At 35.4% G+C, this 17,140-nt stretch overlaps 3 protein-coding genes across 6 annotated transcripts in view; 1 reads left to right on the forward strand and 2 right to left on the reverse strand.

Moving 5' to 3' along the window:
* The window catches only part of LOC135136964 (calcium uniporter protein, mitochondrial), a 133,304-nt gene extending 124,829 nt beyond the window's left edge, over positions 1–8,475 (reverse strand). The window contains exon 1 of one of the 2 annotated variants that reach the window (XM_064066470.1): positions 8,253–8,475. In XM_064066470.1, coding sequence (XP_063922540.1) covers positions 8,253–8,357 — 105 coding nt within the window. In that variant the 5' untranslated portion in view covers positions 8,358–8,475. The remainder of the gene's footprint in view (positions 1–8,252) is intronic. The other variant, XM_064066471.1, reaches the window with a different exon arrangement.
* A 3,928-nt stretch (positions 8,476–12,403) lies between these two features.
* On the forward strand, positions 12,404–13,533 carry LOC135137008 (nucleoporin NUP35). The gene is made up of 2 exons (XM_064066539.1): positions 12,404–12,574; positions 12,623–13,533. The coding sequence occupies exon 2, from the start codon at positions 12,627–12,629 to the stop codon at positions 13,443–13,445; it is 819 nt and encodes a 272-aa protein (XP_063922609.1). The 5' UTR covers positions 12,404–12,574; positions 12,623–12,626; the 3' UTR covers positions 13,446–13,533.
* Positions 13,534–13,590: 57 nt separating this feature from the next.
* On the reverse strand, positions 13,591–14,603 carry LOC135137009 (glucose-induced degradation protein 8 homolog). 3 transcript variants are annotated; one of them, XM_064066542.1, is made up of 4 exons: positions 14,388–14,603; positions 14,146–14,342; positions 13,901–14,095; positions 13,591–13,852 (listed from the first exon to the last, which is right to left on the reverse strand). In XM_064066542.1, exons 1-4 carry the CDS (start codon positions 14,503–14,505, stop codon positions 13,676–13,678), a joined length of 687 nt encoding a protein of 228 aa, XP_063922612.1. In that variant the 5' UTR covers positions 14,506–14,603; the 3' UTR covers positions 13,591–13,675. The 3 variants fall into 3 exon arrangements, with proteins under 3 accessions (XP_063922612.1, XP_063922611.1, XP_063922610.1); XM_064066541.1 differs by having other exon boundaries at positions 13,901–14,098; positions 14,146–14,339; positions 14,388–14,602; XM_064066540.1 differs by having other exon boundaries at positions 13,901–14,098; positions 14,388–14,600.
* Positions 14,604–17,140: the final 2,537 nt, after the last annotated feature.

A 17,140-nucleotide genomic window follows, 5' to 3' on the forward strand; every position in this document is an offset into this window, starting at 1 on the left:
TCCTGAGTAAATCAGTAAAATAAATTTACGCTTTCATTTATTTTCTTGAATCACCCTGTATATGCAAATCCAAAAAATATGAATGGAGTGATAGATCACAAGTACAGACTGATCATATTTTGTACATTTTAGATATGATTTATTCGGCAAATTTTCGAGCTGACGTCATCAAGTTTTTGGAGGGGATAAGCAAATATATTTTGACTAAACATTTATTATGCCCTTTATAACCTTAAAACATCTGCAAGATGTCAGAGCATTACGTTTTGTAGTTCCTGATTAAATCAATAAAATATATTTACGCATTCATTAATTTTTTTGAGTCACTCTGTATATGCAAATCCAAAAAATATGAATGGAGTGATAAATGACAAGTACAGGCTCATCATATTTTGTACATTTTAGATATGATTTATTCGGCAAACTTTCGAGCTGACGTCATCAAGTTTTTGGAGGGGATAAGCAAATATATTTTGACTAAACATTTATTATGCCCTTTATAACCTTAAAACATCTGCAAGATGTCAGAGCATTACGTTTTGTAGTTCCTGATTAAATCAATAAAATATATTTACGCATTCATTAATTTTTTTGAGTCACTCTGTATATGCAAATCCAAAAAATATGAATGGAGTGATAAATGACAAGTACAGGCTCATCATATTTTGTACATTTTAGATATGATTTATTCGGCAAACTTTCGAGCTGACGTCATCAAGTTTTTGGAGGGGATAAGCAAATATATTTTGACTAAACATTTATTATGCTCTTTATGACCTTAAAACATCTGCAAGATTTCAGAGCATTCGGTTTTGTAGTTCCTGATTAAATCAATAAAATATATTTACGCATTCATTAATTTTTTTGAGTCACCCTGTATATGCAAATCCAAAAAATATGAATGGAGTGATAGATCACAAGTACAGGCTCATCATATTTTGTACATTTTAGATATGATTTATTCCACAAACTTTTGAGCTGACGTCATCAAGTTTTTGGAGGGGATAAGCAAATATTTTTTGACTAAAGATTTATGATGCTCTTTATAGCCTTAAAACATCTGCAACATTTCAAAGCATTCTGGTTAGCAGATTAAAAATTAAATTTCAAAATGTTGTTTTATAATTTTGATTTTTTTTCCAAAAATCTGGACGTTTCGGGTGAAAAGTCGATTCAGAGTTGTAAACTACATGTGTAGGACTATGTTATTTTATACAATTGAAAACCCATTTACTATGTACAATTTTGAAGTGACGTCATCGCATTAGTGGTGGGGATGATTAGACAAATTTTGGTTAGCGTTTTACCATCTACATGATATTCTTAATATAAGTACAAAATTTCACAACAATCGGTCGAGTACTTTCGGAGATTATCTGTCTAATAAAAATCCGGGACGGCAGACAGACGGACAGACAGACGGAAATGGGAGACCTATTTCTTCGTCTTCTAGGGGTCATGAAAGATCGAGAAAACGTAAAAGTAGAGAGTCGGCCGACGGACTCGATTACAATACTTCCTTTGCTTACGCTCGGGAAGTAAAAATTCAATGGATATTCATAAGATGCGGCAGTTTCCAGTCGACTTTATTGAATAATCGGAAGTCACTTCTGGGTATTTATATTTTCCACATAAACACACATCACGGGAAAATCACTCATTTCGTTCTCAGAGGTAAATAATCAGCGACCATTACACACACGCCACGTTTCAGCTCGTTACCGCGATTAAACATAATGTAAACATTACACCAATAATGAATTCCATAAAATATAAAACGGTTGAGTTTCCACAGCCGGCCCAACTCAATGCCGACTCACAAACTTTACTATAGTGCATCCACAAACACCGTAAACCTCAAGGACAATTTTTGCACAATCTAAATAAATCTCTACAATAATCGGTGATCAAAACTGACAGTTCTTATCACCCAGACAATTTATCACTCGGCTGTCAACCCAGTTTAAAAATTAATCCGTCACTCAACTTGTTTGTACTTTTTAGCGTCCAAATGAATGCGAATCGGCCAAACAGGTGATAAATTAATTCCGAAATGGTTGATCACGTGGGTTTTGAGTAAATAAACAGTAAACACGACTCAAAGAGTACTTTGTTCGGAAAAAAAAAATTAAAGCACATGTTTATTTTATCGTGGCGGCATTCCAAAGCTCTACGATTTATGTTGGAAGTCGAATTTAGAGTTAAGACTGCCAAAGCTAATTTTAATTAAAGGCTGCTTTATTAATAAATACACGCAAACATTGTTTTATTTTCTGTGTTGGGGTTCAAGAGAGTTGTTTTCTCAGTGTCGAGTTATTCTCGGAGTTTGGTTATGTGTATGTGGAATTTTGGTTCGGTGGAGGTCTGTCTTGTAGAAGCCGAATTTTCGTCTCCGAAGATCATACTTGAGTGCTTACTTTCAATCCAACGAGGGTTTAATTCTTATTGATATAACATTATCTAACTTTCTAACTTCAGGTGGGAAATTGTGAATTCGTCGCTAAATCGAGAAATAAAAAAAAAATTGAAATCAAAAAATTAAAAAATCGAAAACTTGAAAGATCTAGAAATTGAAAAATCAAAAAATCAAAAATTTTAAAAATGAAAAAACTGAAAAACCGGAAGATCGAAAGATCGAACAATGAAAACGTCAAAAAAACGAAAAGTTTAACATTAGAAAAATTTGAAAAATTCAAAAATAGAAACTTGAAAAATGGAAAATTCGAAAATTGGAAAAATCAATAAATCAAAAATTCTCAAATTTAAAAAATTGAAAAACCGCAGAATTGAGGAATCGAAAACTGAAAAGACGAAAAATTAGGAAATCAAAAAATTGAAAACCGAAACTCGAAAAATTAAAAAATCGGAATGTCGCTAAATGGAGTCAAAAAAAATTTTAAATCGAAAAACTGAACGATCTAAAAATTGAAAAATCGAAGAAACAAAAATTTGAAAATTAAAAAGCTGAAAATCCGGAAAATAGAAAGATCGAACAATCGAAACGTCAAGAAAAACGAAAAATTTAAAATTATAAAAATTGAATGCCCAAAATTGAAATGTTGAAAAATTCAAAAATAGAAACTTGAAAAATGGAAAAATCGAAAATTGGAAAAATAAAAAAATTGAATATTACAAAATTGAAAAATCACAAAAAAAAAACGAAAAATCAATAAATCAAAAAAATCTCAAATTTAAAAAATTGAAAAACCGCAGAATTGAGGAATCGAAAACTGAAAAGACGAAAAATTGGGAAATCGAAAAATTGAAAACCGAAACTCGAAAAATTGGAAAATCATAAAATTAAAAACCGAAAAATCAAAAAACAGAGAAATCAAAAAATCGAAATGTGGCTAAATGGAGTCAAAAAAAATTTTAAATCGAAAAACTGAAAGATCTAAAAATTGAAAAATCGAAGAATCAAAAATTTAACAATGAAAAAGCTGAATCGAAAACTGAAAAGACGAAAAATTATTAGGAAAATTATTATTATTATTATTTAATTTGTATAGAGTACCCATAGGATTTTTTTTCCTCTACTCTGTAATTTCTCTGTTAAATAAAAAAAATTAAAAATCAAAAAATTGAAAACCGAAACTCGAAAAATTGGAAAATCGTAAAATTGAAAAACCGAAAAATCAAAAAATCGAAACATCGATAAATTGAAATATCGGAATGTCGCTAAATCGACTCAAAAACGATTTTACATCGAAAAACCGAAAGCTCTAAAAATTGAAAAATCGAAAAATCAAAAATTTAAAAACGAAAAAACAGAAAAACCGGAAAATCGAAAGATCGAAAAATCGAAACATAAAAAAATTTAAAATTATAAAAATTGAATATAATTGCAAAATACAGAAACTGAAAAATGCCCAAAATTGAAAATAGGAGAAATCGAAAACTGGAAAAATCAAAAAATTGAAATATTACAAAACTGAAAAATTCCAAAAAAAAAAGAAAAATCAATAAATCAAAAAATCTCAAATTTAAAAAATTGAAAAACCGCGGAATTGAGGAATCGAAAACTGAAAAGACGAAAAATTTGGAAATCGAAAAATTGAAAAACCAAAACTCGAAAAATTGAAAAATCGTAAAATTGAAAAACCGAAAAATCAAAAAACCGAAAAATCAAAAACCGAGAAATCAAAAAATCCAAACATCGAAATGTCGCTAAATGGAGTCAAAAAAAAATTTTAATCGAAAAACTAAAAGATCTAAAAATTGCAAAATCGAAAAATCAAAAATTTAAAAAGGAAAAAACAGAAAAACCGGAAAATCGAAATATCCAACAATGGAAACGTCAAAAACACGAAAAATTTAAAATTCTAAAAACTGAATAATTTCAAACTGCAGAAACTGAAAAATTCCCAAAATTGAAATGTTGAAAAATTCAAAAATCGAAAAATTAAAAAAACCAAAAAATATCGAAAAATCTAAAATTTAAAAAATCGAAAAACTGAAAAACCGAAAAATTGAAGAATCGAACACTGAAAAACGAAAAATTAGGAAATCGAAAAATTGAAAAATCGTAAAATTGAAAAACCGAAAAACCAAAAAATCGAAACATCGAAAAATCGAAACATCGTAAAATTGGAAAGCCGAAAATAAAAAAATCGAAACATGAAAACATCCAGAAATCAGAAAATCGAAAAATTGGAAATTTTAAAGTCTAAAAAATCCATAAAGCGAAAAATCGAAAAATTGAAAAATCGGGAAATTGGACAATCGAATAATCAAAAGAAAAAAATCCCGATAAATTGAGAAATCGAAAAATTGAAAAATCGAAGAAAAACTGAAAAACCAAAAAACTGAACAATTGAAAAGCTGAAAAATCGAGAAGTCGAAAAGTCGAAAAATTGAAAAATTTCAAAAATCGAAAAATAGAAAAACCGAAAAATCTAAAACCGAGAAGTCGGAAAATCTAAAGATCGGGATCTCGGAATATCTAAAAAATTGAAAAATGTAAAACATAACAATTATAAAAATTGAAAAATACTAAAACTGCAATATCCAAAAACGGCTAATCGAAAAATTGAAAAATCGAAGGAATTTTGAAAAATAGCAAAACTGAAACAATAAAAAAATTGAATAATCGATAAGCTGAAAAATCGAAAAGTTGTAAAACCGAAGGGTGGAAAAATCAAAAACTTTAAAAATTGAAAAATCGAGAAATCTAGACGTTGATAAATAGAGAGGAAATTTAGAAACGCCAAAAATTAAAAAATTGAAGAATCAAAAAATTTAAAAATCGTAAAACTGAAATATCGGAAAGTTAAGAAACCGAAAAAAAGATCAAGAAATCGAAAAACTGAAAGATCTAAAAGTTGATAAATCAAAAAATTTAAAAAATGAAAAAACCGGAAAATCGAATAGGTAATTGAATTATTCTTCAAACTGAAAAATGTCCAAAATTGAAAAGCTGAAAACTCAGAAATCGAAAAATCGAAAACATTTTTAAATCGAATATCCCAGAAAAACAACGAAAGATCGAAACCTGAAAACATCGAGAAATCGAAAAATTGAAAATTTTAAAGTCTAAAAAATCGATAAACCGAAAAATTGAAAAACATGGAAACTGCAAAATCGACTAATAGAAAACCGAAAAGTCAAAAACCGAATATTTAACAAACTGAAAAGTCGAGAAATCGAAAAATGGGAATATCAATAAATCGAAAAGTCGAAAGATGAAGAAATCTAGAAATCAAAAAAGCGAAAAATCGAAAATTTAGAAACACCCAAAAATAGAAAAAATTGAAGAATCAAAAAAATAAAAAATCGTAAGACTGAAATCTCGGAAAATTAAGAAATCGAAAAATAAAAAGATCGAGAACTCGAAATTTTGATAGATCAATAAATTGAAGAATCGAAAATTTGAAAAACTCCAAAACTGAGGTATGTGTACCGAAAAACTGAGTAATTGAAAAACTGAAAAAAGAAAAGTTTAAAAATTCCAAGACTGAAATATCGCAAAATTGAGACATCGAAAGAAAAAAATCCAGGAATTAAAAAATCAAAAAGACAAAAAATCTAAAATTTGAAAATTGAGAAATCGAAAAATTGAAAAACCGAAGAAAAATTGATACATCAAAAAACTGAACAATCGAAAAGCTAAAAAATCGAGAAATCGAAGAATCGAAAAACCGGAAAGTTGAAAAATAGAAAATTTTAAAAATTGAAAAATCGAGAAATCGTGACGTCGAGAAATTTAAAATTCGAGAAATCGAGAAATAGGAACATCAATCAACCAAAAAGTCGAAAAATCAAAAAATCTAGTGATCAAAAAAGCGAAAAATCGAAAATCTAGAAACTGCAACTATTAAAAAATTGAAAAATCACAAAATTAATCGGAAAATTAAGAAATCGAGAAAAAAACAGATCAAGAAATCGAAAATTTGAAAAGTCGAGACACTGAAGAATCGAAAAAAGAAAAGTTTAAAGATCCCAAAACTGAAATATCGAAAAATTGAGAAATCGAAAGTTGAAAAAGCTAAAATTCGAAAATTGAGAAATCAATCAATTGTTGTACAATTTTGATTGTTTTCCAAACAATCGATCTGGTAATTTCACATGTCATCTCTCTAACAAAAATCGACACAGACGGCGTACAGACAGACAGACGGAAAAGGGATGCCTATTATTTGTACCCTTTCGCCTACTTACTGACACTGTTGAATTCAAATCTTCGTTATCAATTTTTAAAAAAATATCTTTAGGTATTAATACAAACAATATTTTCGGATTTATCGAACGATGTCGTTCAGTTTGGACAAACAACCTAATTTAACCAAAACAGAAATCGCTAGAAAAACCCGTCAGAAGTATCGTCATTTATAGAAATACTTACACTTTTAACTCGAAAGAAATTGAAGGTCTGCAACTTTCTCCTGTAGAATGTTCACGCAAGCTCGTAAAATGTGTTTTACCGATCGCTAATGACTTAAGCCATTTTTACTATTATAACTTAAGTGGCTCAATAATTATATAATTAGTATCCATGACCTTCGATAAATAATCTCTACAATACAATACAATAAAATTTATTACTAATATATTTTTATATATTCTTGAGTTATTTTTATTTTCGACAAAATTCCGGTAGTTAGGGTAAAGTCCAGCAAATAGTGAAGCCTGCAATAAACTACTCAGGATTATAATGGTTTACCTGGTTTTGGGAAACTGGACGTCGTTGGTTCCTTTGGGGTAGGCAAGCGAAGGAGAAAGGTGCAAATTATCATTACCATAATTCACTATTTAGCTGACTCAACTATAATCAAGGTATACCCTCTTTGTGTCCAAATAAACGCCGAAAAAATTCAAACAACTTTTATTTTTGACGTTATTTACAGCAAAAATGATAAGCAGAAAATGTATTTGCTTGCTACTTATAAAAAGACTGTTGAGCGTAGTTTTTCAGATATTTCTTGGCAAACGACCACAGCGACCCAAATAGCCCACTTTTCATTTAAAAATAAACAAAATCTCAACACTTTGACATCCAGTAAAAACGAAAGTGTTGGCTTACGATGACACCGTACATCTAGAGTGCACCATCCGCATGACCCCATAAATATTCCAGACCGCCACAATGCTGAACTAAGCACACCAACGCCTTTTTCTTCGCCAGCACATATTTTTACGGCTGAAACAAATCACTTTTATGTGCAACTCAAATAAGTAATTTCTGCTCGCTGCAGACGAGCCTTAACGACCCCCGAATACCAGACCAAAATAACAAATTCTCCCCCACAAATACAAACAGAGTCCGGTATTTCTGAAATTCTTCCACTTCGTTACCTGCAATTTTTCCCAAAAATCAGACCGCGATAAATTCCTCAAAGCTTTGTCGAGCTTTGGTGCTTTCACCACCTCGGGCCACCCCCTCGCAACCCCCCCCGAATTTCTCTCCGGAACCAGTTCAAGACAATGCTTACGCAACGATGCACTCGTGCTATTGACCCTAAAACCGCCGCAGATGTTTACCGAATTGACCTCTTCGCCGCCGCCAAGCCTGAGGGTGGTCGCGGCGGGCCGAAACGTCTCGCGACGTGAAAAACACCCTCGTGAATAATGCAGCAGGCGAGATACATAATTTGGCGCACATAACCTCTACGGACGGGGGCGGCGGCGCCGAGGGTCGATAAAAGGGGGTTTAACCGCGTGCCGCCCCCTTGCCCAGCAGGTGCTCCAGGGCTGATCTCGCGAATTACGCAACGATCGCGCCCAAACAAAACCGGATTCGGCGGAAGAGTACTTACTTTATTTATTGAAACACTATTTGCGACCGAGGAATATTTTGAAATCACTGAAAAGTCGTTGTTGATGAGGAGACGAACACGACACAGCACCCGCGGCATCGCCATCTTGTTCTACTGTCACTGTCAAAATACAAATTTTCGGTTGTCGCCCTGAGGCATGCGTGCTGGATTTAGCGCTTATTTTTGGGGCTGATCGTGTACAGGATGTTTCACGGACAATGCGGGGTTTTTAATAAATCACTCGGGTTCGCGGAAAAAATAAATCACGTCCGGACTTTGGCGAGATAATATTGCCGCGGTACAACTATAACTTTCAACGACAACGCTTTTATATCGTTAATTTTGATTTAAACGCGCATAATTTTAAAATAAAAAGAAACACGGGATTATTTCTTCATTTAAAAAGAAAAAACGGCGTTTTTTCTTAAGTTGGTGCTTCTGCGACTTTTACTATCCCATATTTTTGACATTTAGCTGCGCATAAATCAAATCAATTTTTATTCCACCGCAATTTGGCATCTTTATTATGCGGATTATTTATTTATGCAAAGCCAGTGGCGTACTTTTTTTTCTTGAACCCGATCTTTCGAGTTATAATCTCTTTTCTAGCCCCTTTGTTGCTTAGTTTGGCTATAAGCATTCAAACCAGGTGACTTTCAGTGATTAAATGAGTCCGCGGGGTGTGATTGTTACACGAAATCCGGAAATTTAAGGAATGTCGTTGCATGAATTTTTCATTGTATAGGGTGTCTCACACTTGACGTCACCTCAGCGGAGAGAACTGTATGTGTGTAATGTTCCCAGAAGAATGTAAAAAAATTCGTGTCATCAATCAATCGATTGTAAAGTAGAATTTTACGTCAGATGAGATATAATTCACGATTACGTAAAACTGATCTGTAAATATTGTATAACATCTGTTTGTGTTTATTTGCACTAGATTTCTCATACTGATAATAATCAATACTTTAAAAATGTATTTTAAAGTGGAACGAGTAGGGGAAATTAGGATAACGTTTATCTTTTCATTGCCTCAGTCACCCATTATTTTTTCTAAGGATCGATAAAAGTGTAAATCTCGCGGAATCCATCTGTAGCAATAATTAAACGAATTGTAAAAAATAATTTGACTCATACCACCAATGCGAGATAAAGTGAAAAACATTATAAAATATCGAGAGATTATTAATGCATTTTAAACATGCTTTAAGTTTCTTGTTGCCGAAATAAGTCTACACATTTTAAGAAAAACCGGCAAAATGTAGCCCCGCCCACCCACCCTATCTCTATTGTGGTGATTTTTTTTATTCGTCGTGAGCCAAGAGGGCGGAACTTAACTGCAAAATCCTTATTTCTTTACGAGAAATTAAAAACATGTTTTTGAGTATCGTATTGTTCAAAGAATACTATGTATATTAAGAAAAATAATGCCAAAGATCAGTCCCCACCCACATCCGCCACAATTTCAATTCTCGATTGTGATGAATTTTTTATTCGTTGTCAGATCGAGGGGAGGGGCTTAATTGCAAGATCCATGTTTGTTTACAAGAATGTACCATTTTAAATATGTTTTAAATTTCTTGTTCTGAAAAGATGACTACGTATATTAAGAAAAAAAAAACACAAAATATAAGCCCCACCCACCCGCCCTATCTCTATTGTGATGATTTTTTTTATTCGTCGTGAGCTAACGGGGCGGAGCTGAACTGCAAAATCATTATTTCTTTACGGAAAACTAAAAACATGTTTTTGAGTATCGTGTTATTAAAAAAATACTGTGTATATTAAGAAAAATAAAGCCAAAGATTAGACCACACCCATACACTCCCCCTTAATTGCAAGATCCATATTTGTTTACAAGAATTTATTGTTTTAAGTTTGTTGTTCTGAAAAGATGACTACATATACTAAGAAAAAAGACAAAATATAAGCCCCACCCATCCGCCCTATCTCTATTGTGATGATTTTCTTTATTTGTCGTGAGCCAAAAGGGCGGGGCTTAACTGCAAAATCCTTATTTCTTTACGACAAATTAGAAAAATGTTTTTGAGTATCGTGTTGTTAAAAGAATACTATGTAGATTAAGAAAAATTAAGCCAAGGAATAAGCTCCACCCATACCCCCCTCCGATCTTAATTCTCACTTGTGATGAATTTTTCATTCGTTGTGAGATCGAAGGGCGGGGCTTAATTGCAAAATCGATATTTCCTTATACAAATTTACCACTTTAAATATGTTTTAAGTTTCTTGTTCTGAAACGATGAGTACGTATATTAAGAAAAAAGACAAAATATATGCCCCACCCACCCGCCCTATCTCTATTGTGATGATTTTCTTTATTCGTTCTGAGCTAAAAGGGTGGAGCTTAACTGCAAAATCTTTATTTCTTTACGAAAAATTAAAAACATTTTTGTGAGTATCGTGTTGTTCAAAGAATACCTTTTATATTAAGAAAAAAATAAGTCAAAGATTGGTCTCCACCCGTACCCGCCCCGATCTCAATTCTCAGTTGTCAGATCCAGGGGCGGGGCTTAATTGCAAGATCCATATTTGTTTACAAGAATTTACCATTTTAAATATGTTTTGAGTTTCTTGTTCTGAAAAGACGACTACGTATATTAAGACAGAAGGAAAAATATAAGCCCCACCCACCCCCCCTATCTCTATTGTGATGATGTTTTTATTCATCGTGAGCCAAAAGGGCGGAGCTTAACTGCAAAATCTTTATTTCCTTACGAAAAATTAAAAACATGTTTTTGAGTGTCGTGTTGTCCAAAGAATACTATATGTGTTAAGTAAAAAAGAAAGCCAAAGATTAGGCCCCACCCATACCCGCCCCGATTTCAATTCTCAATTGTGATGAATTTTTCATTAGTTGTCAGGTCGAAGGGCGGGGCTTAATTGCAAGATCTATATTTGTCTACAAGAATTTACCATTTTAAATATGTTTTAAGTTTCTTGTTTTCAAAACACGACTACGTATATTAAGAAAGAAGGAAAAATATAAGCCCCGCCCACCCGCCCTGTCTCTCTTGTGATGATTTTTTTTATTCGTCATGAGCCAAGAGGGCGGAGCTTAATTGCAAAATCCTTATTATTTCTCTACGAGAAATTACCATGTAAGACATGTTTTTGAGTATTGTGTTATTCAAAGAATACAATGTATCTATATTAAGAAAAAATTAAAGCTAAAGATTAAGGTCCACCCAAACCTGCCCTGATGTAAATAATAATGAAATTTTCATTCGTTGCCAGACCTAGGGGAGGAGCCTAATTGCAAAATCCATATTCCCTTACAAAAAAATTATCATTTTAAATGTGTTTTACGTTTCTAATAATAAAAAAAATCATCACAATTGAGATGGGGTGGGTGGGCGGGGTTTATATTTTGCCGATACTCAAGAATATGTTTTTAACTTATTGTAAAGAAATAAGTATTTTGCAGTTAAGCTCCGCCCTCTTGGTTAATGGCCAATAAAAAAATCATCACAATTGAGACAGGGTGGGTGGGTGGGCTTACATTTGGCTTTTTTGTTTTAATATGTGCAGATTTCTCTTCACAACATGAAACTAAAACATGTTCAAAATGGAAAATTTGTACAAGGAAATATCGATTTTGCAATAGGCTCCGCCCCATAAATAGCAAAATCCGTATTTCCTTGCAAAAATGTACCTTTTAACCGTGTTTTAAGTTTCTTGTTGTGAAAATACGGCTATGTATACTAAGAAAAAAAAGGCAAAATATAGCTTAACACCATAACATCTGTCACCTATTTCATATCTTTCCGATTACTACGCCACTGATTTGACCTGTCTAAAATATTTAAACTTAGGCAACCAACATTACCATTTGTTTGAAAAGGGTACTTATTAACCCTCTCGAGTATTTTGTGGCCTTTTTCAGCACTGAATATTCTTCTGTGAACCTTTATAGTACGTATTTGTATGAAAATCGCATCTGAATTATTAAAATATAGTCGAAAAAAATAAAAAATCGTGTATAAAGTGTTGCCTATACCACTTTTTCTTTAATAAACAATATTATATTGTTTGGCTATTTTAAAACCAAATTTCCAATTTCCGTCCACACTTTCCTTGTTCGTTTTCTCTCCACAATATTCCAGAAACCTTAATTCAAGTGCTGCCACCTCTCAGCCCCCACTGCACCTCCATCTTCAACGACTTTCCCCACTTGTCAAAGTTCAAATCTGACAAGCCACTTCTTCACGACTCAAAAAACCCATGTGAAGCCCACATAAGCAAAAACCACCGCAGCCACATCTAAACAGCCCCCATTTCAAAACCAGCCACAAGTGCCAAATGTAAGTACCCACACTCTATTCGCGCTCTTCTAACCTCACTTTGTGCAGAACCATGGAACCCATGGCGCTCGGAAGCGCCCCGTCGAGCCCCTCATCCCCCGGGGTCAAGCCCAACTTCCTCCCCGCCTTCCTCATGGGCGACACCTCGCAGCCGTCGTCGCCCAACCCCAGCACCTCTCCGGGTCGGAATCGGACCCCGGGGCGGAAACTCGGCGCTCCGAGTACCCCCGGGATGTACCCCAAGCTGTTCAACGCGACTCTGGAGAGCCCGCGGCAGCCGTTCACGCCGCACAAGCCCGGGCCCCCGAGCCAGGGGCTGTTTGATACCATCGAGCAGAAGCGCAAGCCCACTAGTCCCATTATGCAGTCCACGGCGATTGAGAGTCCGGGGGTGTTCGGGCAGAGCCGGCTGGAGGATAGTTTTAATTGTAGTAGGAACTTTAACGAGAGCGTGAATTTTAGTCGGGTGGACAAGATTGATACCCATTGGGTTACAGTGTTTGGGTTTCCGCCCAGCGCTTTGAGTTTGGTTTTGGCGCAGTTGTCGAATTGTGGGACGATTGTGGAGAAGAGGATCCCGGGACAGGGGAATTGGCTGCATGTGAAGTTTAATCATTTGAGTGATGTGCCCAGAGCTCTGGCTATGAATGGGAGATGTATAAGTAATTGTATTATGGTCGGGGTTAGTTTGTATTATCATAAGGAAAATAAGGAGAACGATGACGTTTTTGCGTCGCCTATTAGAGCCAGGTCTTTGCGGCACTCGTTCATTTCGCCCCACAACGCAAGTTCGGTGCTGCCGCCGCAGAACGTTCCTCAGAAGTCCACTGGTTTGGTGTCGAAAGCGATCGAGTACGTCTTCGGCTGGTGATTTTATAGTTTTTAGGTTCAATTTTATATTATTAGGGACTGATGTGTAAAAACTATCTTTTTTTTAAGAAAACTACTTTATGATAGTAGATCTGCCTTTCCTTATATAAATTTACAAAAAAACTGGGTGAAAGTCCATCACAATATAGAATTATTTAAAGATGACTATTTAAATTTAATAACAATAATTTACTACTCTAATCTAACACACTTAAAACTGTTAAAACGGAGTTACTTTGGATCCTCGATTGTAGCAGAAGCTAGATCAGTCATTTTTGGATATTTGATATTCTTTTTGTTCAGTTTGTCTTGCGCCCAAAGCACGAGTTTAAGTAGAGTTGAAATTTTTGAAGCCGTTGTTTCTTGGTGTTCCATTTTCAAAATGGCGGCGTTAACCTCACTCGCAATCTACAACGCAAAAAATAACCTCAAAATCAACACCCACCCCGACCAGACCTTCTGCCTGTGAGACGGCGCCAATAAATCCCCGAAAGGACTATTCAAGGGGTCCTCGAAAGCCAGCAGCGCCACCGTCCTCTCCAACTCTTGCAAAACCGAAGGATCGTCCTCGCCCGCCTCGCTCAAATGGCTCTGCGCGAACGCCAGTGCCTCCTCCACCCGATTACTCCTGATTAGCTCGATTAAATGCAGCTGCTACAAACTACCCTTACCACTTTTGCATCGACAATGTGACACTTTACCTGCAAGTGAAAGTACAAATATCTGTCGTTATCCAACAGCTCGGGGTGGAGCTGGTTTATTAGTGCCGTGGCCTCCTGGATCCTGCCGTTCATGATAGCGTCCCTAATGCTGATCCGGTCGTCGAGGGAGTGCAGATCTACGGCGGGCGCGACCCCGGATTCCTGCTGGAACTTCTCGGCGGCCTCTTTGAAGCCTTCTGCAACACGATGGTGAGGCTTTGTTAAAAGGGGGGCCCGCATACCTGTCACTAGATAGTTCATGATGAGTTTGTTCATTTGGGAACGGCCGATTTCGTTCTCCTCGATCAGGGCCATCCACTCGTCCTTCGAAACGACATCATGCTTTTCGGTGTAACTCATCCCGGGTTCTTAGTTTTTTAAATAAAAATAAAACGGGAATTAAACGCCAACTATGTCTGTCATCACAGCTGTCATTATTTTCGGGTGAAGCAGGGCTGCCAATGGCGAGTTTGTGGGGCAGCAGGGCTGGCAATGGGCAAATCTACCAAATTTTCACCCACTTTCAGAATTCGAAATGATTTAAAATGTAGCCCAGTACAGTTTTATAGTTATAATTTGGTATTCTTATATTCTAGGTATTTTTAAAGCAAAACACGCATCAAAGTATTGGAAGTATGCAACCAAAGATACACGGACAGTTGGGTCGGCCGAGGTTTCACATTCTTAAAAAAAAGACATTCCGGGCCCCCGAGAAGTTTTTACATTAAAAAAAAAAACATTTGGGGGTCCCCGAGAAGATTTTACATAAAAAAAAATACATTTGGGTCCCACGAGAAGGTTTCACATCTTTAAAAAAGAACAGTTGGGACCCCCGAGAAGGTTTCACATAAAAAAAGACACTTGGAGCCCCCGAGAACGTTTCGCCTTCTTTAAAAATGGACAGTTGGGACCCCCGAGAAGGTTTTACATTAAAAAAATACATTTGCGGCCCCCGAGAAGGTTTTCCATTAAAAAAAATCATTTGGGGTCCCCGAGAAGGTTTTACATTAAAAAAAATACATTTGGGGCCCTCGAGAAGGTTTTGCATTAAAAAAAAGACAATTGGGACCGCGAGAAGGTTTCACATTAAAAAAAAACATATGGTGGCCTGAGAAGATTTTCCATTCTTAAAAAAGTACATTTGGGGCCCCAGAGAAGGTTTTATATATATAAAAAAAAATACATTTGACCCCCCTGAAAAGGTTTTACATTAAAAAAAAATACATTTGGGGCCCCTGAGAAGATTTTACATTTTTAAAAAAACACAGTTTGGACCCTCGAGAAGGTTTCACAGTAAAAAAAGACACTTGGAGCCCCCGAGAAGGTTTCGCCTTCTTTAAAAATGGACAGTTGGGACCCCCGAGAAGGTTTTGCATTTTTAAAAAAGAACAGTTGCGACCCCCGAGAAGGTTTCACATTAAAAAAAGTACATTCGGAGCCCCCGAGAAGGTTTTACATTTTTAAATAAGGACAGTCGCGACCCCCGAGAAGGTTTCACATTAAAAACAAGACACTTGGAGCCTTCGAGAAGGTTTCGTCTTCTTTAAAAAGGAGAGTTGGGACCCGCAAGAAGGTTTCGCCTTCTTTAAAAAGGAGAGTTGGGACCCCCGAGAAGGTTTCACAATAAAAAAAAAACATTTGGCGCCCCTGAGAAGGTTTCGCATTTTTAAAAGAGACAATTGGGACCCCGAGAAGGTTTCACATTAAAAAAAAAACATATGGTGGCCTGAGAAGATTTTCCATTCTTAAAAAAGTACATTTGGGGCCCCCGAGAAGGTTTTATATATAAAAAAAATCATTTGCCCCCCCCCCAGAAGGTTTTACATTAAAAAAAAATGCATTTGGGGCCCCCGAGAAGGTTTTACATTTTTAAAACAGAGAATTCGCGCCCCCGAGAAGATTTTACATTAAAAAAAAACAGTTGGGACCCCAAAGAAGGTTTCACATTCTTCAAAAAATACATTTGGGCTCCCCGAGAAGGTTTTACAATAAAAAAAGGACATTTGGGGCCCCCGAGAAGGTTTTACATTTTTAAAAAAGAACAGTTGCGACCCCCGAGAAGGTTTCACATTAAAAACAAGACACTTGGAGCCCCCGAGAAGGTTTCGCCTTCTTTAAAAAGGACAGTTGGGACCACCGAGACGGTTTTACAATAAAAAAAAACATTTGGCACCTCTGAAAAAGTTTTGCATTTTTAAAAGAGACAATTGGGACCCCGAGAAGGTTTCACATTAAAAAAAAAACATATGGTGGCCTGAGAAAGTTTTCCATTCTTAAAAAAGTACATTTGGGGCCCCCGAGAAGGTTTTATATATATATAAAAAAAAAATACATTTGACCCCCCCGAGAAGGTTTTACATAAAAAAAAAATCATTTGGGGCCCCTGAGAAGGTTTTACATTTTTAAAAAAGGACTGTTGGGACCCCGAGAAGATTTCACATTAAAAAAAGACACTTGGAGCCCCCGAGAATGTTTCGCCTTCTTTAAAAATGGACAGTTGGGACCCCCGAGAAGGTTTTCCATTAAAAAAAATAATTTGGGGTTCCCGAGAAGGTTTTACATTTAAAAAAAATACATTTGGGGCCCTCGAGAAGATTTTGCATTAAAAAAAAATACAATTGGAACCCCCGAGAAGATTTCGCCTTCTTCCAAAAAGGACAGTTGGGACCCCCGAGAAAGTTTCACAATAAAAAAAAGACATTTGGCGCTCCTGAGAAAGTTTTGCATTTTTAAAAGAGACAATTGGGACCCCGAGAAGGTTTCACATTAAAAAAAAAACATATGGTGGCCTGAGAAGGTTTTCCATTCTTAAAAAAGTAAATTTGGGGCCCCGAGAAGGTTTTACATTTTTAAAAAAGAACAGTTGCGACCCCCGAGAAGGTTTCACATTAAAAACAAGACACTTGGAGCCCCCGAGAAGGTTTCGCCTTCTTTAAAAAGGACAGTTGGGACCCCCGAGAAGGTTTCACAATAAAAAAAAACATTTGGCACCCCT

Source organism: Zophobas morio, unplaced genomic scaffold (assembly GCF_036711695.1).
Source record: "Zophobas morio isolate AGI-343-1 ecotype UQ-CSIRO unplaced genomic scaffold, CSIRO_AGI_Zmor_V1 ptg000028l, whole genome shotgun sequence".
Classification (NCBI taxonomy): domain Eukaryota; kingdom Metazoa; phylum Arthropoda; class Insecta; order Coleoptera; family Tenebrionidae; genus Zophobas; species Zophobas morio.